Source organism: Pseudophryne corroboree, chromosome 4 (genome assembly GCF_028390025.1).
Source record: "Pseudophryne corroboree isolate aPseCor3 chromosome 4, aPseCor3.hap2, whole genome shotgun sequence".
Lineage (NCBI taxonomy): Eukaryota > Metazoa > Chordata > Amphibia > Anura > Myobatrachidae > Pseudophryne > Pseudophryne corroboree.
The window spans coordinates 863313654-863340107 of record NC_086447.1 but is presented as its reverse complement, the minus strand read 5'-3'; the positions used below and the strand labels follow the sequence as shown (position 1 = coordinate 863340107).

Below are 26454 nucleotides of genomic sequence, written 5' to 3'. Positions count from 1 at the left end.
CGGCTGAGTAAATTCAGAACTACTCAGAAACTGCACAAACTATTTTTGTAGCGCTCGGCTGCACAGACGTTCGCACACTTGCAAAGCAAAAATAGTGGGCAGTGACTATGAGTTTGCACAGCTGCAAAAAGTAGCTAGCGAGCGATCAACTCGGAATGACCCCCACAGTACAATGTCAATGATGAAAGTCTTGTACTTCTCATGACTTCTGCAAATGTACTGCCTCCTACCACCCATACTGAAATGCTCTGGACAGTGCCACATTTTATCTCGTCTCAACTAGAGATGAGCGGGTTCGGTTCTCCGAGATACGAACCCCCCCGAACTTCACCTATTTTACACGGTTCCGAAGCAGCCTCGAATCTTCCCGCCTTGCTCGGTTAACCCGAACGTGCCCGAACGTCATCATACCGCTGTCGGATTCTCGCAAGATTCGTATTCTGTATAAAGAGCCGCGCGTCGCCGCCATTTTCACTCATGCATTGGACATTGAACGGAGAGGACGTTGCTGCGTTCTGTCCCTGAAAAGCTCCGTAATCTGTGCTCGGTGTGCTGCGAATATCTGTGCTCAGTGTGCTGCAAATATCTGTGCTCAGTGTGCTGCAAATATCTACTTTCTGCCTGAAAACGCTCCATATCTGTGCTCAGTGTGCTGCAAATATCTGTGCTCAGTGTGCTGAAAATATCTACGTTCTCTGCCTGAAAACGCTCCATATCTGTGCTCAGTGTGCTGCAAATATCTCTGCTCAGTGTGCTTTATTGTGGGGACTGGGGACCACCAGTATAATAGTAGTACAGTACAGTAGGCCATTTCTGAATCTTGCAGCTCTGTGTCACTGCAAGTATCCATTCCACATCTGTGCTGCATTATTGTGAGCAGTATATAGTAGGACAGTGCAGCATTTTGGTGACCAACAGTATATAGTTGTACAGTACATTAGGCCATTGCTGTAGTATCTTGCAGCTCTGTGTCACTGCAAGTATCCATTCCATATCTGTGCTGCATTATTGTGAGCAGTATATAGTAGGACAGTGCAGCATTTTGGTGACCAGCAGTATACATATATAGTACAGTACAGTAGGCCATTGCTGTATCTTGCAGCTCTGTGTCACTGCAAGTATCCATTCCATATCTGTGCTGCATTATTGTGAGCAGTATATATAGTATTACAGTGCAGCATTTTGGTGACCAACAGTATATAGTTGTACAGTAGGCTATTGCTGTATCTTGCAGCTCTGTGTCACTGCAAGTATCCATTCCATATCTGTGCTGCATTTTTGTGAGCAGTATATATAGTATTACAGTGCAGCATTTTGGTGACCAACAGTATATAGTTGTACAGTACAGTAGGCCATTTCTGTATATTGCAGCTCTGTGTCACTGCAAGTATCCATTCCATATCCATTCCATATCTGTGCTGCATTATTGTGAGCAGTATATAGTAGGACAGTGCAGCATTTTGGTGACCAGCAGTATACATATATAGTACAGTACAGTAGGCCATTGTTGTATCTTGCAGCTCTGTGTCACTTCTAGTATCCTGATCAGTGCTCAATATCTGCTGCATTGTTGTGACCAGTATGTATACTGTACTGTGCGACGTGTGTTATACACCTGGTGATTATACATCCTGTAATCTGTACTGAGCGATGTGTGAGATACACCTGGGGATTATACACCCTATATACTGTTCAATGTGTGAGATACACCTGGGGATTATACACCCTATATTATTATTATTATTATCCTTTATTTATATGGCGCCACAAGGGTTCTGCAGCGCCCAATTGAAGAGTACATAAATAATCAAACCGGAAAACAGCAACTTACAGTTGATGACAGTATAGGACAAGTACAGGGTAAATACACAGTTACATCAGCAGATGACACTGTAATAAGTATCTGGTGGCAGAAGACCGCTGGATGTGGTACAGTTGAAGATTATTAAAGACAAAGGATAAGCACATGAGGGAAGAGGGTCCTGCTCGTGAGAGCTTACAATCTAAAGGGGATGGGTAGACAGACATGGGTGACACAGATGGGGTACATAGAGAACGTGGAACAGAGGGTTAGGATGAGATTTGGCTGGGTTTGGTAAAGAAGTGGACCCCCAGAAGGCACAAGTCAATACTTAACATTGCAACATTTTACTGGGCTATGCAGGAGAAAATTAAAAATAGGGGAAAATAAAAATAAAAAAAAAGAATCAATAACTTCTACCGTCTTTAAAAAGGTCAATGGAAGCTGAAATAATGGACAACTTCCTCATGGAAGCCAGATACAGTATACCAAACAGTACTTATCAGAGTTAGGAATGAGTGCTTATGAAATACTGTACAGTAACATTTTGTCATAATATTTCAGAAACTGCATGGCTAGTCTCTTGCACTCTTTTGCTCTAATACACCACCTGCTTTAGGATTTATATTCAAAAACATTATGTCTCCATAATCCCAAAAACGTCAGTCTTCTTGGAAAGTGGTTTGTTCCTTTGTAAGGGAAAGAGAACAAACGTTCTCAAACAACGGTTTCTCAATTTCTTTTTCCTCTGGGAAGGGATTATGGATTTGCAGGAATATCTGAGCATTTCTGTAATCAGAAAGCAGCGACTTTCTACAAATGTTTACGAATAATTCCAGTGATTTTGTCATTTTCTTCCAGTGATTTGGACCAATAATACCATTGATTAGAACGAATAATTCCAGTGATTTTGTCATTTTCTTCCAGTGATTTGGACCAATAATACCATTGATTAGAATGAATAATTCCAGTGATTTTGTCATTTTCTTACAGTGATTTGGACCAATAATACCATTGATTAGAACGAATAATTCCAGTGATTTTGTCATTTTCTTACAGTGATTTGGACCAATAATACCATTGATTAGAACAAATAATTCCAGTGATTTTGTCATTTTCTTCCTGTGATTTGGACCAATAATACCATTGATTAGAATGAATAATTCCTGTGATATTGAGGTGTTTGTGTCGCTTAGCGTAGCCGTCCAGCGACCACAGTGCACCTCTTTTTCTCTTTTCTTTGCATCATGTGCTGTTTGAGGCCAATTTTTTAAAGTGCCATCCTGTCTGACACTGCAGTGCCACTCCTAGATGGGCCAGGTGTTTGTGCCGCCCTCTTTGGTCGCTTAGCTTAGTCATCCAGCGACCTTGGTGCAAATTTTTGGACTAAAAATAGTATTGTGAGGTGTTCAGAATAGACTGGAAATGAGTGGAAATTGTGGTTATTGAGGTTAACAATACTATAGGATCAAAATGACCCCCAAATTCTATGATTTAAGCTGTTTTTGAGGGGTTTTTGAAAAAAAAACACCCGAATCCAAAACACACCCGAATCCGACAAAAATTTTCAGGGAGGTTTTGACAAAATGCGTCCGAATCCAAAACCAAAACACAAAACCCGAAAAATTTCCGGTGCACATCTCTATTCTCAACCCCCCTACACCTCCTCTTCTCTCCACCATCAATGACTTTCCTACCTGAAGGACAAAATTATCAAGAACTGGTATGAAATGATACTCAGTAGTAATCTGCTAAATTCATCCACACTTGCATTATAGCTTTATTCCATCCTTTACAATCTCCTTTGCCTATCACACCAATGACTGTTCTTTCTTTCCTATATACTCCCAAAGCAGTCAGTCTCCTGTGTTCATCTCATCCTCAATTCACACCAGTTACCACTAGCAGTCCAGTGGTATATTGTCACCATTAGTCAAGCACATGCTTATTGCTACCATTTTTGAAGAAAAAATAATAATTAGCATAACAATTTTGACTGAAGGCTCTCTCAGAATATCATCCTATCACTCATCTCCTATGACCCTTGAAACTTCATAAGAATATTACCTGCAATCACAAACTTCTTTTCCCCACACAACCTACTGTATTCAGTCTTAAGGGCCCTACACACTGGCCGATAACAGTGATCGATATGAACGTTCTCGTTCATTAATGAACGAGAACTCGTTCATATCGGTCAGTGTGTACGCACTGGTCGCTTATGCATGCAGGCCAATATGGTCAATCTCGTCCATATTAGCATACATGCATATGGAGCTGGGTGAAGGAGGGAGTGAAGAAACTTCACTCCCCCCCGTCACCTCCCCCCCCCCCCAGCCGCCCCACCCGTATCGGCCGTCGGGCAGCTCAGCGGCAGGTCGCCTAATGTGTAGGGTCCATTACATGTGCAATACTCCACAGAGACATGACTTTCTAAGGTGGTCAATTAATTGATCGCTCATAAATTCAAAGAACAATACTCGGTTTGAGCATATTGATTCTTCCTTCTGATCTTTGAAACTGGTAACCACACACATCAAAAGGCCTCCATACATCTGCAATAAATTGGGGCAATTTGGTGTTTTACAGACGAGTGTGTAAATAAATATGCACTGTATGGGGTTCATGGATTGCAGATTCAGACCAAAAATCGATTGGGATTGTTAAATCAGGTTGTCCAACATGTCGGATTTCACAGATCAATTGAGGCTCTAGATTGCTAGTGTATTGTAACAATCAGCAGATTTGCTGATCATTTCTACTAAATTGATTAGCCTTTCAATACTGGAGATATGTATTTTCTGAAAATGATCTGGAAATCTCTGAAAAATATTTGGATTGTATGGATTGCAGATTGGTGGATTAAGAAATCTTTAAATCTGGGACAAAAATTCTCAGAATCTGCAAATAGTTTTTTTATGATTGCTATGCATGGGGTTTTTAAGTTCAATCAAGCTCTTTGGGAAACTGGCCTATCCTGGTTCTCCTCCTACTATGCAAACTTTCCTCCAGAGTTCATAACTTTTTGCTCATCTCTATGAAGCTGCTCTTGGGGAAATTTCAGCATAATATCTACACAACTGTCACCTAAATGTATTTATGCTCTCCTGATCTTTTACCATCTACGTTGGCCGGCATTGGTGAATGTCTTGTTGAGACTTTCTATTGAATGCCCTCTCACCTCTTCAAACTTTTGCCCTTATTTATGAATGAGTGATAAATTTCACTGTGAGTGATAAATTGCACCAAGCCAATCAGCTCCTAACCGCCATGTTACAGACTGTGGGGTCTCTTAACTAAACCTTGGATGGAGATAAATTGGACGGAGACAAAGTACCAGCCAATCAGCTCTTAACTGTCATTTTTTAAACACAGCCCGTGGCATGGCAGTTATTAGCCAATTGGCTGGTACTTTATCTCCGTCCAAGGCTTAGTAAATAGACCCCTTTGTTTGAAAAATGACAGCTGGGAGCTGATTGACTGGTGCAATTTATCACTCACAGTGATATTTACCACTCATTGATAAATAAGGGCATCAGTCTTTCAAATCTACGCTAAAACTTCAAAAAACATACAAAAACAGGCAAATAAACCAAAACGAAGTACATCATCAGACCCTGACAAAGTCCCCAAAATACCCAGCACTAAATCTGGCAGCAATTTGCAAACAGTTAAGGACATTGGGCCCTAATTCATGTTTGTTTTTTTAGGCAATGGTCGATTATCACGCAAAGAAGCAATTATTGGCAAAACTGCGCATGTATGAGGGGGGTTCACTACGGCTGGCCGGCGGTCGGGCTCCCGGCGACCAGCATCCCGGCGCCGGGAGCCCGACCGCCGGCTTACCGACAGCTTGGCGAGCGCAAATGAGCCCCTTGCGGGCTCGCTGCGCTCGCCACGCTACGGGCACGGTGGCGCGCTACGCGCGCCACACTATTTTATTCTCCCTCTATGGGGGTCGTGGACCCCCACGAGGGAAAATAATTGTCGGTATGCCGGCTGTCGGGCTCCCGGCGCCGGTATACTGAGCGCCGGGAGGCTGACCGCCGGCAAACAGAAGACCACCCGTATGAGGGTGCTGCTATAATCTCACTCACAATAAGGACTATATCTCAAAGCGATTGACAGGAAGTGGCAGTTTGGAGGTGTCAACGGGAACTTTACGGAGAGTGGTGGGCAAAATGCAGGTGTGTCATGGCGGTTTTCGGGGGCATGTACAGAATCTACCATCAGCTGTAAGCTTGTATGTGCTAAAACATGGTGCCTGTGCTGCTTCTTCTGTGTCCAGTCTGTGTAGCCATGGCGCTACCCTTAACTCTGACGTTCCTCATTTTTGTGTGTAGCTGTGAATGTGTAGACAGCTGCGAATGAGTCTGCGATGACTTCAGGGGGCGTCTCTTTTAATTTCTGGGTGGCAATCTCATTTGCTAACATAAGCAGTTCCGTAGCCGAGAAAATTGCAATTTCAATTGCATTTGTATTTGCATATAAACATGAATTAGGCCCTATGTCCCCTCTAAAATGAGTAAATGTGTTGGCAAGGTTGCAATGAACAGCAGATTCTCATTGCAACCTTGCAGAGGGGTGCGGTTATGTGACCAGCGGTCACTATACCGACGCCGAGATCCCGAACAGTTAACAGCCCGCCTGTCGGCATGCCGACCATCAGGGACTATTCCCACTCATTGGTATCCACGACACCCATAGAGTGGGAAAAGAACCTGTGGCGAGTGCAGCGAACCACCGTGCCCGCAAGGGCTTACGGTCATTTGGTCGACAAGACTTAGGTCGACAGTCATTAGGTCGACCAATATTGGTCGACATGCATTAGGTCAACATGGTCACTAGGTCGACATGGTCATTAGGTCGATACGTACTAGGTCAACATGGAAAAAGGTTGACATGAGTTTTTCACCTTTTTTTCCCCATTTTCTGACCTTTTTCATACTTAACGTTCCATGTGGACTACATTTTGGAAGACCTGGGCCTCTTCATCAGACCTGGGCCTGGGTAACTGGTGACCCCCCCCCCCCCCACCCCCCTCGGCAACACTGCCTTCATCCATGCAGCCAGGAAAATATATAATGTGACCATCAGCATTTTCATTTCCACAGAACTGTGGGGGTCAGTGAGTGGGCCTACAGTACATGGTCCATGTAGTTGGGTGGATGGTGAATGTGAGTAAAACGTGATAGGAGACTTAAGTTTTCCTTTACAAAGTGCTTGTTCTGAAAAAAGAGAAAAAAAAGAAAAGGTAATTTCTAATTATTATTATTTTTTTTGCGTGGGAGGATAGTTCTAAACCGGTCCTGAAGAATAGCGAATCTTAATGACAGTTTGTTTTGTTGTGTATTCATGCACAAATCATAAATGGCATTATGAATGCTACTAACATATTTGTACATTGGCCATTAAACATTTTTTTGAAAGGTTACTTTTACATTTCAAATATTTAAACATCTGTAAAAATATAACTTAATTACAAGAGCGTCTGCTAACTGATTTTCCCTTCTAGATCACTAATCAGAAGCACTTAACACATCCACCTCCTGATGATATGTTAGAAATATGGACACGTGAACCTTCTATAACCTATATGCTCATTACCGATAGCTAGAATATACTTCCCCAGTGTGCTCTAGCCATACGTTGTTATGTACATTCTCCTCTTGTGCAAACTGCAGCTTGGAGATTATGGCATAGCATGAAATGATTTGAAAAAAGTTGACGTCACTGTATCAGGGTTAAAGTAAGGTGTTTGATAACTTATCAGAGACAGTAAATGACCATATGAATCATTTAAAGGCAGAAAAAGGGAGACTTGTCTGCATTTACAAAAATGTAATAATTAGAAAAGGTCAAAATAAATGTTTGGATATGAGACGTAAAAGAAATCTAATTTAGCCGTACACATACTGTATTTCTAGTTAACAAAATTCCGGTGCTAAATTGTTGCCCAACAGTTTGTAGGATCAGTCTTTACATCCTGGAATTTCCTTCCCATCTCCAAATGTTTTTTTTGTATGGGCCTACGCTATCTATGGGGTAACTGCAGGGCCAGATTAACAATGGGGCAGATGGAGCTACAGCTCCAGGCCTCCACATAAAAGCAGGCCCATCATCATGACAGCATGAGGATCACCAGCCACCAGCCGCGTAGTGGACTACACGGTCGGCCATAAATCATAAACATTAAATTATATTTCTATTTCTTATACAAAATTTTGCAATTTTTTGTACTTTTACATATTTAGGGAGACATTGGGGCTGTTAGTTTACGGGGGCATACATGTCTTCATGGCACTGGCCATACCCACATAGCATTGGTCATACCCCTCTGCTTCTCGTAATAGGCCTTTGAACATTTTCAGCCCCAGGCCCATGAGGCCCTTAATCCGGCTCTGGGTAACTGTAACAGCTTGCAGGCAGCTGAGAGTTAGCTGCTAGATTTAAAGAGGCAATGATTTAAAATGCCAGAGCAACATGGTTTTGCCTTTTTTAAATATTGCTACTTTAAATCTAGAGGCTAAATCGTTGAAATCTTGCAGCTGCCTGTAACTCTCAGGCTGTTACATTACCCCGATATGTTTGTTGCAACTTCCCATCTCTCTCTCTCTCTCTCTCTCTCTCTCTCTGGATATTGTTACAGCTAATTTTAACATTATAATATATATCCAATATACATAGAGGGCGGGATGTAATGAAGTCTGATTTCAGCGGCTGTGCAGGAAGCCGGCCAAACGCAGACATTTGTTTTGGCATGGTTTAGCCTTGTACATGATTGCCCCCTTTAAAAAAAGTCCAAGATCGGTCGGCATCCCGCACGGCCGCTGAACTCAGACTTCATTACATCCCACCCGGAGTTTTAGTTTTATTGTTGATCATTTTGCTTTGTTTTTTTATTGTAATCTTTTTCCCTTCTGTTTTTTTTGACATTTTATTTTTATTGTGTAAGTCAGTTTAATGACAATAAAAATCAGCGCCATAACAGGGATGCAGTGTTCCCTGTGCCCCGCCCCTAAACCTGTGACATCATGAAGTCGTGCCTACGGTGCGGGGCTGTGGGAGTCAATGTGTTTCATTACTGTGGGGGCAATGTGTGTGATTACTGTGGGGTCAATGTGTGTCATTACTATGGGGGCCAATGTGTGTCAGTACTGTGGGGTCAATGTGTGTCATTACTATGGGGGCCAATGTGTGTCATTTCTGTGTGGTCAATGTGTGTCATTACTGTGGGGACAATGTGTGTCATTACTATGGGGGTCAATTTGTGTAATTACTGTGGGGCCAATGTATGTCATTACTGTGGGGGCCAATGTGTGTCATTACTGTGGGGGCCAGTGCGTTTGTTTTATTAATGTGGGGTCACAATGTGTGTAATTAATGTGGGGACAGTGTGTTTAAATGCTGTGGGGGAAAATGTGTAGGGGCAAGTGTATTTATTTTATTACTGTGGGGGCCAGTGCATTTAATATATGTTGACATTTATCATTATATATTTCATTAAAAAAAACTGATGGTGTGCCTTGGCATTCTGAAATCTTGTTAGTGAGCCGCGAGTTTAAAAAGATTGAAAATCGCTGAACTAGTGGCTACTGTATCTCGCCAGAATCATGCTGTGCCCGCAAATTGCGGATTATTACATTTGGGTTTATTTCTGGAACTCAAATTTTTTTTTGTGTTGCAATTAATTCTTCCTTTACAAATTAAGCATTGGGTGTAGGTATGGAAATAGGAGTAGCAGTTTGAGTTTCAGACGACAAAAGCCATTAACTTGGAATTAATAAATAGAATGTTTCCATTTGTTTTCAGATTCTTATCCATTGATTTGGAAACTTGATGTCACCACTCACTTTGGTAATTGTGAGTACCATGATGATGTCAACGTGGTAGGAGTAACTGTAACATTTACAGATGAAGTGGAATTTATTGCAGTGACTGGCATACCGTGGCACAGAATGTAGGGCTCGACAGTTGTTTGTTTTGTTTTTTGGGACGGTGGTCTGGCTCCTACAATTTCATCCCGACTCCTAGATTTTTGAAAAAAAAATGTCAAGCCCTGATTTAATATATCAATTAAAATGGGACAATAATAATATAATTTTTTTTACAGAATATTGTATTTTTGAAAATATTATTACAGTTATGTACTTCCCTTATTGTCTGGATGGCTCTATTTAGTCAAAAAATCATTTAGCGGTTGCTCAGCGACCGTTGCTATACATCTATGAAAGCTCAAAGTAAAAAAATAAATAAGGTGTAATATATGTTGCAGCAGAATTTTTTATGCATACTTTATTTGTTTCTATATCACACAAGATGTAGGTAGCATGTGTTCCTAATTTATATTTTTCTCCTAGTACACTTAATGGGATCTAGTACTGTATCAGAGGCAAACGCAGGATTTAGTGAGGGGGGTTTTCTTTGTGTGTGTGTGTGTGTGTGTGTGTGTGTATATGTATATATATATATATATATATATATATACACACATATATATTCATACATATATACACAAACACACATACACAAACACACACACACACACACACACACACACACACACACACACACACACACACATACATCACTACAAATAAATATTCACATACATACTGTACATAGGGTTCAACCAGGGGCTGGGAGCAGACGGGCAGCAGTTTGGGGACGGAAGGAGCTGCTGTGGCTGAGCATGCGCAGCCAGCAGCTCCCCCCTCCGGCCATTCTACAGCAGAGAGCTACTGTAGCTCTCTGCTGCCGCAGCAGCTCTCGGTCGCGGCTTTTAACTGAGACGAAGACAGCTGTCTCTACGTCTCAAAAAGAGAAGATTCAGCTCATCAGGGGGGGGGGGGGGTTCCAGGTACTTGGAAACCCCCTCTGCGTGTGCCACTGCTGTATGTATACTGTTTGGAACATTGTGCTTCCTGGATAAAAGTTTTGTAACATTTATGAATCACACATTCGCCTCTTCTGGCAGTGCTCCTCAAAGTGATCACAGGGGGAAACACTATGCACCGGATATAATGAAGTCCGAGTTGACCGGAGGTGCAACTTGGACATTTTTTTAAAGCGACAATCATGTATAAGGCAAAACCATGCCAATGTGGACTTTACTACTCCGGTCCGGTCCCCCAGATAGCTGGGAAGGCCATGCGCAGCACAGCCTCCGGCTCTCTGGTCTGGCTGCTCCTCTGCCTCCTCTCCCGTCTCCATAGAAATGGAGGCATGCCGCTAGTTCACACCCCCCTGACTCGCGGCACGCTCCCGCGTCTGAGTCCACGCCTCCCTGACTTGTGGCATGCCCCCGTCTTTAGTGCCGTGCGCCTCCACGCGCCCCTGGCGTGCACGCACATTTCAGGGCCGATTTCGGCCCCCCAGTCCATCCCTGCCTGCAGTACATGTAGTACAGCACCATCCAATTTTGGGAGAAATTCTCATGACGGCTCTCAACCAATAAAAGCAGAGATTAGGCTGAAGTGACACCACATACAATAATTAAGATTATCCTATTATAAAGAGATATATTTCAGTTGTATGTAGTACTGGTTTAATAAACGGAACAAATACACTTTTACTTTGTAGCAATGATAAAACATTTTTCCTAGAAACATATTTTTTTTTTCCGCCAGCTGCACTGGAAATTGTTATTCATGCAAAATTAATTACAGCGTTGTGTTGTAAAATGAAGAGACTGGGCTGACAAGTACAGAACAATGCCTAGTGACAAGCCATGCGTGGTCTGTAGGAGGTAATCGGCAATAATCAGAACCTGCTGTCCTGTCTAGGATGACTTTGTATAAACAATGAGTATGTACAGTGGGGGTCATTCCGACTCTTTCACATGCTGCTGTTTGTCGCAGTGGTGCGAACGGGTCGGTTCTGCGCATGTGCGCCGGCCGCAATGTGCACGCACGTTGTTGCCCAGTGGCAACAACAGGAATAACAACGAAAGAAGAAGAGCAGTGACAGGTGGAAGGCGTTCCGGGGTGTCAACTAACCATTTTCTGGGAGTGATCCAGTGAATGCAGCCGTGTCCAGGCGTTTTGAGGGCGGTTGTCTGATGTCAATTCCGGGACCCGCATCGCTAAATCCATCGCACAGGGTAAGCAGCTGCAGGGCGTTCGCAGCCTTGCCCCATAGGCGGCGATTAGTTGATCGCACGAGCAGCAGAAGTTGCTACATGCGATCAACTCGGAATGACCCCCAGTATGCATCACATTATGCTACATACACCTATTGTCTATTCAATGTATGTAAGTATATAGGACTGCACTGATCATTGGTGGAAGTAGTCCTCAAAAAGCATAATTTCTTATTGCCTAAAATTGTGAAATAATTACAATAAACCGTTCCTGGGAAAGCGGCTGTGGAGTTTGGTTGCACTGTGCAAAACTTATGCTAAATTAGTGATTTATGGGTTACTGCACACTTGCCTGTCTGTGCTTTGTTAGCAAATACCCCCCTTAGATCATATATCTATTAGAATATAAGGAGCATAATTGCCACAGTATCCAAGTGGCAGTTGCGATACCGGTCATCATGCCCCTGCCCCCCACTGCACATCACGTGAGAGGGGTTGGTTGCCATGATGCAATGCACAGAGGCTCATCATTGGCCATACAGAGCTGCAGTATCCAAGTCATGGGGACATGTGGGGCAAAAGGATCAACCTAGTTCTCAGTTGACTTAATTTCCTTAAATAACCATAGGGACTATTTGCTGAATGCGTGTGAACGATAGGAGCACTTTTGAAAGGTGCTCTTTGCATTTTGCACAACAAACCTGTAAGACAGCTGAATTCAATAACATTGGGAAATCTGGATCTGAATATTGAAAATGTAATATACTGAGTAATGGAAGTTTTAAAGCTTCTATATACTGTAGATTTCCTCCAATAACTTTCTTTTTTAAAATGTTTCTTTACTAACTCATTGAAAGAATAGCTTTTTTTTTGTGATGTAGCTAATGTACAACATGATATAAAACAATTCACAGTTGTGCCGTATTCCTCTAAAATGCATTATATGTTACAGAAGTTCCACATGTATTCTAAATCACCTTCTGGTCAGTGCTTTATCTCATGATGATAGACAGGCTTGGACTGGCCCACAGAGGTACAGGGAAAACCGCCGGTGGGCCCCACTGCCTGGAGGCCCACCTCCTGCTCTAAGGATCAGGTTCCAGATTGTGCACTTGTATTATACATTATACACGTTACCTTATGTTGGACTATGGTGTATTTTCTACAGTGCATTGCTGTTATTAATCTGGTACATTATCATGCATGCAGCAGCTGAATTTAATGAAGGGGCCCAGATGTTGCACTCTCTAATGGTTAGTCAGACCAATGAGGTTGCAGACCCCACCCCCTCTGCAGACTGACCACACCCCTAAACATGGGCCCCTACCACTGCATTCCCCCGGTGGGCCCTACATGCCCCAATCCGACACTGGTGATACAGTATGTGTCATAATGTACTCCCTAGTGTAAATTCTATAGCTACTAGACTCTGAAGAGTTTTGTGATCACATAAAAGAACGAGGTTGAAGCTGCTGTTTGAAATCCCAGCAGTCGGGATCCGGACGGTCGGAATCCTGACAGCAGAATCCTGATGATGAGAATGCCATTGGCTTCCGTATAAGTATTTAACCTTTAAATCCTACCCCTAACTGTAACCCACACCCTCTACAGCCTAACCATAATTGCCACTCCCACTGCAGCCTAAACCCTCCCCCTAGTGCCTATCACCAACCAAAACCCTCATACCCGCTTCAGGGATGCATCGGAATTCCTGTGTTGGGATTTTGACCATTGGGATTCCGACTGCTAGAATCCTGACCACATCCCAGTTGGAGGCCAGGGGTTTTTATACCAGTTTCAGTAGTAGCCATATAATTTAAAGTTCTGAGTTCATTATTCCATATATAGCTTACAATAAGTAACACAATTTTTCATGAAAATAGCTTACTACAGTAATGACAGTACACACCGATAATAAGTGATGACATCAGAACTTACAGTACATTACTTATACTGGCTATAGAAGCTATTCATCCTCTTTGACATTTATTTTTAATGCTTATATCATCAAAATGGATTTATCTGTAAGTTTGTACCAATGGTCAACACAAAATACTCTGCTATGTCATATAAAAAAAGATTGTAAAGCTTTTTCTTAATTACAAACATAAAACATATGATAATTGATTGCATTAGTATTCAAATAAATAAACCATGGAGCAATCAGTTTTCTTTGGAGGTCATGTAATTAATTGCTCAAGTCCATCTGTTTACTATTAAAGTGTTTTCAATTGATTTAAAGTGGCCTGTCAGATGTCTCACAGTTGTTTAGTGCATTTTATAAGAGCTTAATTATTAAGATTAAAGAACTATCAAAGCAAACACAAGAAAAGGTTATTGAAAAATACCAATCAAAGAAAGGATGTAAACAGAATTGAAAGGGTTTTAACATCTCCTAGAGAGCTGTCAGGTTCATCATGAAGAAATGGAAAACAAATTTGGCACAGCTTTGAATTGCTCTGGAACAGGATATCCTCCCATCTGTAAGAGAAGGGTGCAATTTAAAGAAGCTACTAAGAAGACTATGGGGGTAATTCCAAGTTGATCGCAGCAGGACATTTTTTAGCAGTTGGGCAAAACCATGTGCACTGCAGGGGGGGGGGCAGATATAACATGTGCAGAGAGAGTTAGATTTGGGTGTGGTGAGTTCAAACTGAAATCTAAATTTTGTTTCTGTGCAGGGTAAATACTGGCTGCTTTATTTTTACACTGCAATTTAGATTGCAGATTGAACACACCACACCCAAATCTAACTCTCTCTCTGCACATGTTATATCTGCCTCCCCTGCAGCGCACATGGTTTTGCCCAATTGCTAACAAACTTGCTGCTGCGATCAACTCAGAATTACCCCCTATGTCAATTCTGGAGAACATAAAAAATAAAACCATTGTTGAAGAAACTCAAGTGAAAGTTAAAACAGAGTTTGCCAACAAAAACAAATGTGGAAGAACTTATGGTCTGATGAGACCAAGAGTGACCTTTATGGCTTGATTGCAAGTGCTACGTTTGTAGTAAGCCCAACACTGCATGATATCACAAGAACAGTATCCATGCTTGTTGCAAGTGTGCAATGTTTAAGTGGAGGCTGTTTTAAAGATGAGTCCACCCAAAGTAGAGTAACTGATGCATTTTTGACCGATTAAATTGTGGGTTATTTCAAAGCAAAATGCATCAGTAACAATGCTGTAGGGCCACCACTAAACAGATCCTCAGTTTAGTAATGTTATAGAAAAGCTTCTCTGCCAAAATAAAGGTAAAACTGGGTAGATCTAAACAAGGAGTAAACTCTCCTGCCTTCTGCAGGAGGTTTAGTACTTGAAGGGATTTTTGTATCCCAGCATCACAATGTCCCAAAGTATACAGCATAATCCACACTGCAGTGGCAAAACCCCCCACAAATCTATTTCTTGGAATGGCCCAATCAAGCCAAGATACTTAACCCCAAGGGTAAACTTGAAAAAGTGTGTTCAGCAATAGTTTCCATCCTGCTTGAACTTGAGCAATATTACAAAAAACAACTGGTGAATAAGGACGTGTCCAGATGTGGAAATCTGAAAGGGACTACCCAAATTCTGTAGTCTTACATCTCTAATTGCCATAAAATAATTCACTCAACCTCTTGTTTTACTGTTAAGTAGAAGCAGCTTGTACTTGCAAACCCTTATCATATAATTTATGTGTAAAATGAAAAAAATAAATGTAAAGATTTTATTTGCTATTACATTACTGTAGGTTGTGCTGAGGAATGGCACAAATTGCTGAATAAATACAATTTGATGAGAAAATAATATTTAAAAAAAAAGAGCTTTGTAATCTGGGCAGTACCAAACATATGGGAATTTGAAATACGAGTGTTGTATTAAGACCTTATAGTACAACAAGAATAAAAGATTAGTCCAAAATAGGTGTATACCTTAACTTACCAGGCTGCAAGTAAAGAGGCTTGCTTCGATAAACTGTTCCGCTTTTGCACCCCAAAAATTTTATTGTGATTTTAAATGGGACTGTTGGGGCTATGTAAGAATATGACTGGGTTTAAATACTCAATGCCAGGAGTTAAGGCACATCTACATCTCCCCAAATGTGAATAGTAGAAAAATATAAATTACATGAAGGTTCAATAAGCAAAGACGATGGCAAAATCAATGTCGTTGAATGGTAAGTATGCATTAGTTAGCAGCAAATGGGTTGTCTAATAAAGAAAAGTATGGAATTGATATGGATGAGACACTCTTGTTCGCTATCCACCAACAGGTACCTCATTTGTGTGTCTTGCTACAAATCCATCTTTAAGGGATAAATGTAATAAGGTGCAAAAAAACGGAGGCGCGTGAGTTTGTGCGAGAAAGCCCTGTTTTTAAAGCAGCAATCATTTCTTTGTAAATAATTGCCACTTTAAAAATACAGGCATTCTTGCACAAACTCCCGCACCTCTGGCTTCTTCACCCCTTAGTCTAGGAATTCATAGAAGTCAATTCACGATTATTTGAATTCACTCAACAGTTGAATGAAATGCAGGTTGGCACTACTTTCCCAAGTGCTGTATTTTATCCCAGGTTTTTTCAAAACTCTCTAGAATTTCACAAAGGCAGAGATGGCTTCATTTTATTTTATTAATTTATTTTGAAACTGAGAAAAATTTAATAACCCTAAAATATAATATATGTATAAAATAATTGTTTTGAGATAAAATTGCAACCATCATAATTCAATTTATATGTGTTTTTCTTGTTTTTTTTTTTTTCATCTATGGCTTCATGGTACGAATGTGCAAACAAAGCCTCATTTTTTTGCCACAATCCTTCCCAAAACAAGACAGAGCTTTTTTTTTAATCTATTTTTTGTATCGCCCGTGCTTGAACACCAGCAAAATAGCCGAGTCTTATAAGAAGAGGCTTCAGTAGGATATGACAAAGACTTTAAAAACAGAGCAAACTCATTTTCCCCCCATCTTCTCACAGTCAATTTAGGTAATAGACGTAAACATATGACGTTTGCCTGAGAATATTAAAATAACTGTTTTCCTTGTATACATGAGATGTGTGTAGATGACAATGGAATGGGCGAAATAATTTAAATGCAAATAGAATGTGCGGCTGGGTCTGCTGATTTCCAGGAAATTTACTGTGACATTTGACAGCTTTTATTTAAAAAAATATACCGAAAATTTTAGAAATTTCGAAAGACTCTACCTAGAATCACTTGTTTCTGCCAACCTATTATTCATGATGGCTAAAGCTCCAACTCCTCCTGAGAAGCCATTCTGTCTTGTATTGATGCAAACAGTTCTAGGGTAACCATTGGCTGTTTCAGATAACTGTTTTTGCAATATGGCAAGAGACACTTTATTGGAGGCCGTGAGGTCTTTCATTGAGATCATCTCCCCTGATAATCTCCTGCCTTCCGTGTCACTGTCATAATTCCCATCATTCTCCATCGATAGTTGATTCCTGCGAAAGCGAGCTCCAGGGGTGATGGCATTGCGACGCCCCAAGCGGGTGTTAGTCTTATGGCACTTATTACAGCATCTGCACCTACATTTTTTTAGAATCCAGTTTAAAACTTGCTTGATTACAATCGATATGACGTTAAAAAGTGAGTAAATGCAACAAACTCCCAATAGTATAAACATGAAATTTCCAAACCTGTATAATCCCTGATATTCGTACTCTGCGTTTTGGCTGCTTACCAAATCTCCAAATCCAATGGTGCTAAAGGTAACAAAACAATAATACAAGGAGTCAACATAATTCCACCCTTCCACTGGGGTGTACATGGCTGATGCACAGCAAGAGAGGGTAATAGCAAAAATACCCAAAATTAGCATGACGTGGTAGACTGATGGCTTCCACCCAACAAGGCTGTCAACTTCAGAGATGGACGACCCTCTGCGGACAGTTGGGGGTAGAAGCCCATTCCTCCGTAGTCGTCTTTCATGACATGCTTTCATAACAAATGCCAAAAGGGATATTATCCTTTCCAGAAATAAGTTGAAGAACAATATGGTTCCAGCACATCCAAAGAGACCATAGAAGATGAGAAACACCTTTCCTGCGACAGTGACTGGTGTGGTCATTCCGAAACCTAAAAGAAGAGAAGAAATAATGATGTGTTAGAAATCAGTGAAAGTTGTGTTACGTTTTCAAGGATGGATTCAAGAACTCATTTATCTTTATCAATTAAATGTATTCAGCTCTTTTTTGAGTCTGCCTTGCTGTAACCCTGATCTTTACATTTTAACCTGTCATGGTTCAAAGTTACAGATTATTCTAATAAAACCCACGACCACTTGGAGGTGTGGTACAAGATGTCGACATTCAAACTGTTGACATTTTGAATGTTGACAAAAGTATGGCGACATTCAGATTTTATGTCGGCATAGGACATGTTGACACACAGGGTCATAATGTCATTACTGTGCATGTTGACAGTTGGACTGTTCACATAACATTTTTCAACTGTAGTATAGCCCTAACCCTAAAGCTTAGGGAGAGATGTACAAAGCAGTGAAAAGTGTGGAGAAGTGAGCCAGTGGAGAAGTTGGCCATGGCATCCAATAAGCATTGAAGTAACATTTACTATAAAATGATATAGAGCAGCTGATAGGTTGCCATGGGCAACTTCTCCGCTTGCTCACTTCTCCATTCTTTCCACCACTTAGTAAATCTGTAATGTGTTCAAAGTGTTGTATCAACGGGGATTCAGTTACAATTTACTGTGTCCTGTTTCCACTCAACATCTTCTTAATGCCTCTGAGATAAGCTTTCCTTGCTATGCCCTTCTCTAAAAGCTTCTTTTGCAAGTACTTTAGAGACATATATAAACAGAGTGAGACTGCGCTTCTCACTTTGGTAAAAATATATATCTTTATATAGATATCACATAAATTAAAAAAACAAACATATAGCTACCGGCCAGTATCACAAAATAAAAGACAGTTAATACATAACCATAATACTTATAATAGGTTAAATAGCAATTAGCACAAGGTTCGTAAAACACAGCTAAAACCTTAATCCTAATGAGGCTGCCACTAGATATAATGCAATATTCCGGACCACATTAATATACTTAAGTGATCCTCTGTTGTTATGTCCAATAGATAGATAAAAAAATCAATCAATGGTTAAAGTGTCCAAATACACTGCTCAAAAAAATAGAGGGAACTCTTAAACAACACAATGTAACTCCAAGTCAATCACACTTCTGTGAAATCAAACTGTACACTTAGGAAGCAACACTGATTGACAATCAATTTCACATGCTGTTGTGCAAATGGAATAGACAACAGGTGGAAATTATAGGCAATTAGCAAGACACCCCCAATAAAGGAGTTGTTCTGCAGGTGGTGACCACAGACCACTTCTCAGCTCCTATGCTTTCTGGCTGATGTTTTGATCACTTTTTAAAGCTGGCGGTGCTTTCACTCTAGTGGTAGAGTCTACAAACCACACTAGTGGCTCAGGTAGTGCAGCTTATCCAGGATGGCACATCAATGCGAGCTGTGGCAAGAAGGTTTGCTGTGTCTGTCAGCGTAGTGTCCAGAGCATGGAGGCGCTACTAGGAGACAGGCCAGTACATCAGGAGACGTGGAGGAGGCCGTAGGAGGGCAACAACCCAGCAGCAAGACCGCTACCTCCGCCTTTGTGCAAGGAGGAACAGGAGGAGCACTGCCAGAGCCCTGCAAAATGACCTCCAGCAAGCCACAAATGTGCATGTGTCTACTCAAACGATCAGAAACAAACTCCATGAGGGTGGTACGAGGGCCCGACGTCCACAGGTGTGGGTTGTGCTTACAGCCCAACACCGTGCAGGACGTTTGGCATTTACCAGAGAACAAATTCACCACTGGCGCCCTGTGCTATTCACAGATGAAAGCAGGTTCTCACTCAGCACATGTGACAGAGTCTGGAGATGCCAAGGAGAACGTTCTGCTGCCTGCAACATCCTCCAGCATGACCGATTTGGCAGTGGGTTAGTAATGGTGTGGGGTGGCATTTCTTTGGGGGGCCGCACAGCCCTCCATGTGCTCACCAGAGGTAGCCTGACTGCCATTAGGTACCGAGATGAGATCCTCAGATCCCTTGTGAGACCATATGCTTGTGTGGTTGGCCCTGGGTTCCTCCTAATGCAAGACAGTGCTAGACCTCATGTGGCTGGAGTGTGTCAGCAGTTCCTGCAAGATGAAGGCATTGATGCTATGGACTGGCCTGCCCGTTCCCCAGACCTGAATCCAATTGAGCACATCTGGGACATCATGTCTCGCTCCATCCACCAACGCAACGTTGCACCACAGACTGTCCAAGAGTTGGCGGATGCTTTAGTCCAGGTCTGGGAGGAGATCCCTCAGGAGACCATCCGCCACCTCATCAGGAGCATGACCAGGCGTTGTAGGGAGGTCATACAGGCACATGGAGGCCACACACACTACTGAGCCTCATTTTGACTTGTTTTAAGGATATTCCATCAAAGTTGGATCAGCCTGTAGTGTGTTTTTCCACTTTAATTTTGAGTGTGACTCCAAATCCAGACCTCCATGGGTTAATAAATTTGATTTCCATTGATAATTTTTGTGTGATTTTGTTGTCAGCACAATCAACTATGTAAAGAACAAAGTATTTAATAAGAATATTTCATTCATTCATTCAGATCTAGGATGTGTTATTTTAGTGTTCCCTTTATTTTTTTGAGCAGTGTATATTGCAGCAATGGGTTGGTAAAGCACTTTTAGTTCAATATGCAATTATTCCCACAAAAAGTTGCTTAAAGCACTGTTGGTATAATGTATTAGCCACACATAGAGCAGTAAAGAGTTCAGCCAGGATTTAGAGTGCACTTTGCAAAGCACTCAATATAGTACCTTCTCCTTAGTGCTGTAAAGGCAAACAGCTATTTAGCCAGGTGTCAGCCTAATAGCTGGGCTCCAATTCCTCCTTCCCCTTAGCACTACTGGGCCATATGATTAAACAGTTCACTGGCCGGTATGTGCAAATTGTGAAACACAGATATACAGTATTTACTGCAACAGTGGGGAGTATTCTCCTGTCCCACAGCGACTCTCCTATTCCACAAATGCGTTTATCCGCCTCAGGGTCCATTTCAGTGGCGTCCTCAGTGTCCAGTATGTTTGTTACTTGCATTAGATCTTTAAATACCGGATTTACCTGTTCGCACATTTAGAGACATCCTTAAGTTTCTAAATTATCTCAGCACTTGCTTACCTCCAGAAATATCTCTAAAACTACCATGCTTTATAGTTATTCTGCTACATGAGACAGTGCTACCCAGAAGTACCTCAGAAGGTTCTCTCACAGCAAGTGACTGCGGGGCACCTCAATGCAAATGTGCTGCCCAGATATTACGTGACAAGCTGCACATTGTTAAATGTCAACACCTATACAGACAGGTATAGCATATATTCATTTATTTCTGCCAAACATATAAATAAATAGTACAATATTTGCCAAGAGGATACATAGGGTATTGGTTTTGTATATTCAGAATAATATTGATGTACCCAAATAAAGGAAAAGCACAGGTGTGGCATTAATACACAGTTGCAGATTTATGGTAAGGGCACATGTCAATACTGGCATTTTGTAATGCTCCTAATAATGTAGCCCCAGTGGCGCACCCAGGGGGGGTTTCCGAGCACCCAGAAACCCCCCTCCACTAAAAAAAAAAAAAAAAAAAATTATTTAGAGCTGCATGAGTATTATTAATGGCTGTCTAGCGTCCTCTGCAGACTGCTGTCTTCCTGGTGGCACTTGTAAGTGCAATAAAAGTTTACTTTATTTTAATTATAGTACATGTATATCCATGTGCATACATATATACACATGTATATATACACACACACACACACACACACACACACACACACACACACACACATGAATGCATGTGTACTGTATGTGTGTACATATGTATATGTATATGTATGCATGTTTAATATGCTATGTATATGTGTATATGTATGTGTGTGTGTATGTATATATATATATATATACACATACACACACACAGACACACTAGTTTTACGGACCCAGCATATACTGGGTCCCCTCAGTCCACACCCCCGTGATTGGCTCCGCCCAGTTCTGGAAACCCCCCCATGCAAATCCTGCGTTTGCCACTGAGCCCAAAGTCACCCAGAGGGCATAGAGAGAGGAGGAGGTGGGGGCCTCTTTGAGGGGACATTGGTGAAGAGCAAAGGAATATGTTAGTTAGAGGAGGGTTGTCCCTAGCTCGCACAGTAAATTGAACAGTGGATGAGGTCATAGAAAGTGCTTGTGGAGAGGGAGCCAGAATATAAGGTACAGTAGCAGTATTATTATATGTATTATGATATGCACTCCAGACATATTATATCCGCTCTTGCAATATACAGATGTGTGTGTGTGTGTATAATAATCAACAGCAAGGGAGGTGCTCCAATAAAGGCAAATGTTCAAAGAGATATCCAAATGTAGAAAGATGGGCACTCACCAATAGCATGCAGATATATGCATTGTGTCACAAATGCAGCAAAACCATAGTAAGTCGACGTTGCGGTCCTTAAAGTACCTTTTTCAAGACAGCATCAAAAATCATGACTGGAAGCCACAGGACCATAAACACAAATGGCTCAGGCGCACCTACTGTATATATAGTACCATTAATTCATCAAAACGCTCGCCAGGTAGTGCCTGCATTTCACTGACTGGAACGCAGATTGAAAGTGCCAAAAAACAGGTTAATATACCTAAAAAGTGCAAAATTATGGTTACAACTGTGTGTCTATTAGATACAGCCTCGCAGGACTCGCTTACCACCTTTATTCAGCCCAAAATCACCGCTAATAACAGAATCGTGGTGCTGTACCAGAAATGACATGCATTCCATCACGTGGAACACACCCAAATCGGAACGGGAAGTGACAGCGTGGCTAGACAAAGCTGAAGAAGCTGTCAAAATTAATGTACCTTGCGTTCCCAAACGTGGAACACATACCCAAAATGCCTTGCATCCCCTAGAACATTTCACAATGGAGCAGCTGCACCTATTGAAGTATGTATGTATGCATTATAATAGGTGCAGCAGTACATTCATCATGGAATACATTGATGATGATGGAATACATTAATGATGGAATACATTTAAATATTACCTGGCGTGGTATTATTAATCGCTATCATTAATTAGTCACTATAATTATACTTAAACTAAATAACTGACATGACATAATAGCTGCACCAGGCTCTGCCCAAGGGTGGTCTTCTGTATGCCGGCGGTCGGGCTCCCGGCACTCAGTATACCGGCGCCGGGAGCCCGACAGCCGGCATACCGACACTTATTTCCCCTCGTGCTCGTAGCGTGGCGAGCGCAGCGAGCCCGCAAGGGGCTCATTTGCGCTCGCCACACTGTCGGTAAGCCGGCGGTCGGGCTCCCGGCGCCGGTATGCTGGTCGCCGGGAGCCCGACCGCCGGCCAGCCGTAGTGAACCCCTGCCCAAAACCTCACATCAAAACAATGAAAAAGTCAATAAATGAAAAAATAAAAATGAAAAAATGAAAAAATGAAAGAAAAGAAAATAGAATTTTTTTAAAAATACTGTATGATTCTGCTTATATGCTGAAAAGATGTTTTGAGGATTTGATTTGTTAGCCAACCAGGAATTCTCCAGTACGGAGCTAAGAGCATGCAATTTATCAAGGAAATTCCCAATGTCTCTAATACAGCTAGATATCTGACTAACATAAGGCTGTAAAAGACTCTCTTGAACATTGCTAATGGCTGTAAAATAGAGCCTTTAGCATATATATATATATATATATATATATACATATATATATATACATATATATATAATTTGCAAGAAGAAGGAGGTTGTGCAATCAATGTTAACGTCCTTAAAAGTCCATACAGTCCGTATGTAATTTCTGATGTCGGTGCTAGCTCTTCATCATTCTTTTGCAGTATACACATATATATATATATATATATATATATATATATATAAAAATAATGGCCTGGTGGTTCCACTAGGGTCTTGTGAACCTTTGGAGGGGTATATAAAATTGGCCAGATAGGCTGATCCACTACAAATAGTTCTGCAACAATATCATTAAGTCAACCATTATCCACCGCCAATCCAATAATAGAATCAACTGATCTCTTAATTCCAGACATTGGGTTACAAGCTTCTTTGGTGTATGTGACAATATGAGACAATTGCCTTTGAGTCTCTCTATCATATGCCTGCAAGCCTTGGACAACCACCGCACCACCTTTGTCTGTCTGTCTAATCACTATCGTGTCATAAAATAATTAATTCGATTTTTTAGGGCATTTCTTTGCAGTGGTGTGAGATTGTCATATTTTGATTTGACATCACAAGAAAACATTTATTTTTCTGTAAGGTGAAGAAAAGCTTTAATACTGGTGTTAGAGGATTGTGGGTCAAACAGACTTGGCTTACGCAAACTGTAGATTCAACTTCATTCATTGCATTAGTAAAATAGTCTCTTAATCTGAGTTTTCTACCAGACTTGTAGTGATCTACAGACCTATTAAAATGATTATGTTTATATCTTGACACAAATGAATAACCCAGAGAGAACTCAGTTTCTGCCCCAGAGAGAGAGTACAGGAGCTAAACAGGTTAAATACAGAATCTAAAACTTGTTTTTGAATTACAGAACCAGACATGTTTTCTTGTGATGTCAAACCAAAATTTGACAATCTCATACCTAATGCAAATAAATGCCCTAAAAAATATTTTTAAATGCCTTAGTGCAACGGGAGGATTGTTTACCACACCGGGGGGTATATTACTATATTTACTAAGTTTCGTATTTGTTGCGATTTGGTGGGAGTTTCATCTCTATTAGTATCTGTAGTTTTTTTTGCAACTTTTTGATTTTTGTTCATTTAATTTACTAAGCTTCTGACTTGAAATTATTTGTGTGTTCCGATGTTGATGCTATTCGTATTGTCGGGCAGTGTTTTACGGGAGTGATTAGTAAAACACTGCCGGACTTAACACAATGAATCCCAGCCGGATCAGTGAGTTCCGTGCAGAGCTTCATTGTGTACATTATAATAAGTGTTGAAAGTGTTAAAAATAGAAAGAAAAAATTGCATGGGGTCCCCCCTCCTAAGCATAACCAGCCTCGGGCTCTTTGAGCCGGTCCCTGGTTGTAAAAATACAGGGGGAAAAATGCGTAGGGTCCCCCCATATTTAAACAACCAGCACTGGGCTCTGCATCCGGTCCTGGTTTAAAAAATACGGGGAACAAAAGGTGTAGGGGTCCCCCGTATTTTTTAAACCAGCACCGGGCTCCACTAGCCATAGAGATAATGCCACTGCCGGGGGACACTTTAATACTGGTCCCTGCGGCCGTAGCATTACCCCCCCAACTAGTCACCCCTGGCCTGGGTTCCCAGGAGGAGTGGGGACCCCTTAAATCAAAGGGACACCCCCTCCAGGCACCCAAGGACCAGGGGTGAAGGCCGAGGATGTCCCCCCATCCGTGGGCGGTAGATGGGAGGCTGATAGCCTTTGTGTAAAAATAAAGAATATTGTTTTTTTTGTAGTAGAACTACAAGTCCCAGCAAGCTTCCCCCGCAAGCTGGTACTTGGAGAACCACTAGTACCAGCATGTGGGGAAATAACGGGCCCACTGGTACCTGTAGTTCTACGACAAAGAAAATACCCCCAAAAAAACACACACACAGTGAAAGTACAATTTTAATTACACACTCACATACTTGCCTACATCCAAGTTTCACGAGAGGGCGCAACATAAGGGATTTAGTTGTGAAAACTGACATTACAAACACAAAAATAGCACCAACACATTTTCTGACTAGAAAAAATGGGTGCTACAAGTGCCTCGGTTGCACCACGTGTACATTTATGTCACCTGGGGATTTCATTACGCATCCTTTTACAGGTAAAAAGTTTCCCATTAAGTGGCCCTTAACGTGTAGTACCAAGTTTGTGGTATATGTCACCATGTGCCCGTGCGGTACTTACTATGTCGGGAAGACCGAGTGCCAGTTCAAAACTCGTATGGCACAACACAGACAAGCAATACGTAATGCTTTAAGTTCAGGGGTGGCAGAACAACCTGTAGTCAGACATTTTTTAGAACAAAAGCATAACATGGCAATGTTAAGACATAGAATCATTGACCATGTCCCTGAATCAGCTAGAGGGGGCGACAGGGGGAGGAAATTATTGCAACTTGAATCCCGGTGGATATTCAGACTTCAGACGTTGCGTCCTAAAGGGCTGAATGAGTCATTGGGTCTCATACACTTTTTATGAGTACAGGCGAATCCTGCATGATTTTAGAGTATTAGTAGACCTGTAATGCAGAAAATTACTAATGAGCCCCATCTTGGGTTTTTGCCCTGGTAAAAATGTTTGCAATATAAAAGAAATAGTTCAAAGGCTAAGTCACATGGAAGTGCTAGCGCAATATGGTTTTTCAAACATATGATGTACCCCTTCTTTTTAAGATTTTAGACTTATTCTGTAGATGGCTCGGTAGGGTATTTGTGCACATATGTACAATAGTTGTGT

The 26454-nt window shown here is 41.5% G+C and overlaps 1 protein-coding gene across 2 annotated transcripts in view; it reads right to left on the bottom strand.

The window, feature by feature from the left end:
- KCNK12 (potassium two pore domain channel subfamily K member 12) overlaps positions 1-26454 on the bottom strand; it is a 307031-nt gene that overhangs the window by 31466 nt on the left and 249111 nt on the right. Inside the window, exon 3 of one of the 2 annotated variants that reach the window (XM_063918700.1) lies at positions 17076-17967. In XM_063918700.1, the coding sequence (XP_063774770.1) occupies positions 17076-17967 (892 nt within the window). Of the gene's footprint in view, positions 1-16347; positions 17968-26454 lie in introns of those variants that run through there. The other variant, XM_063918701.1, reaches the window with a different exon arrangement.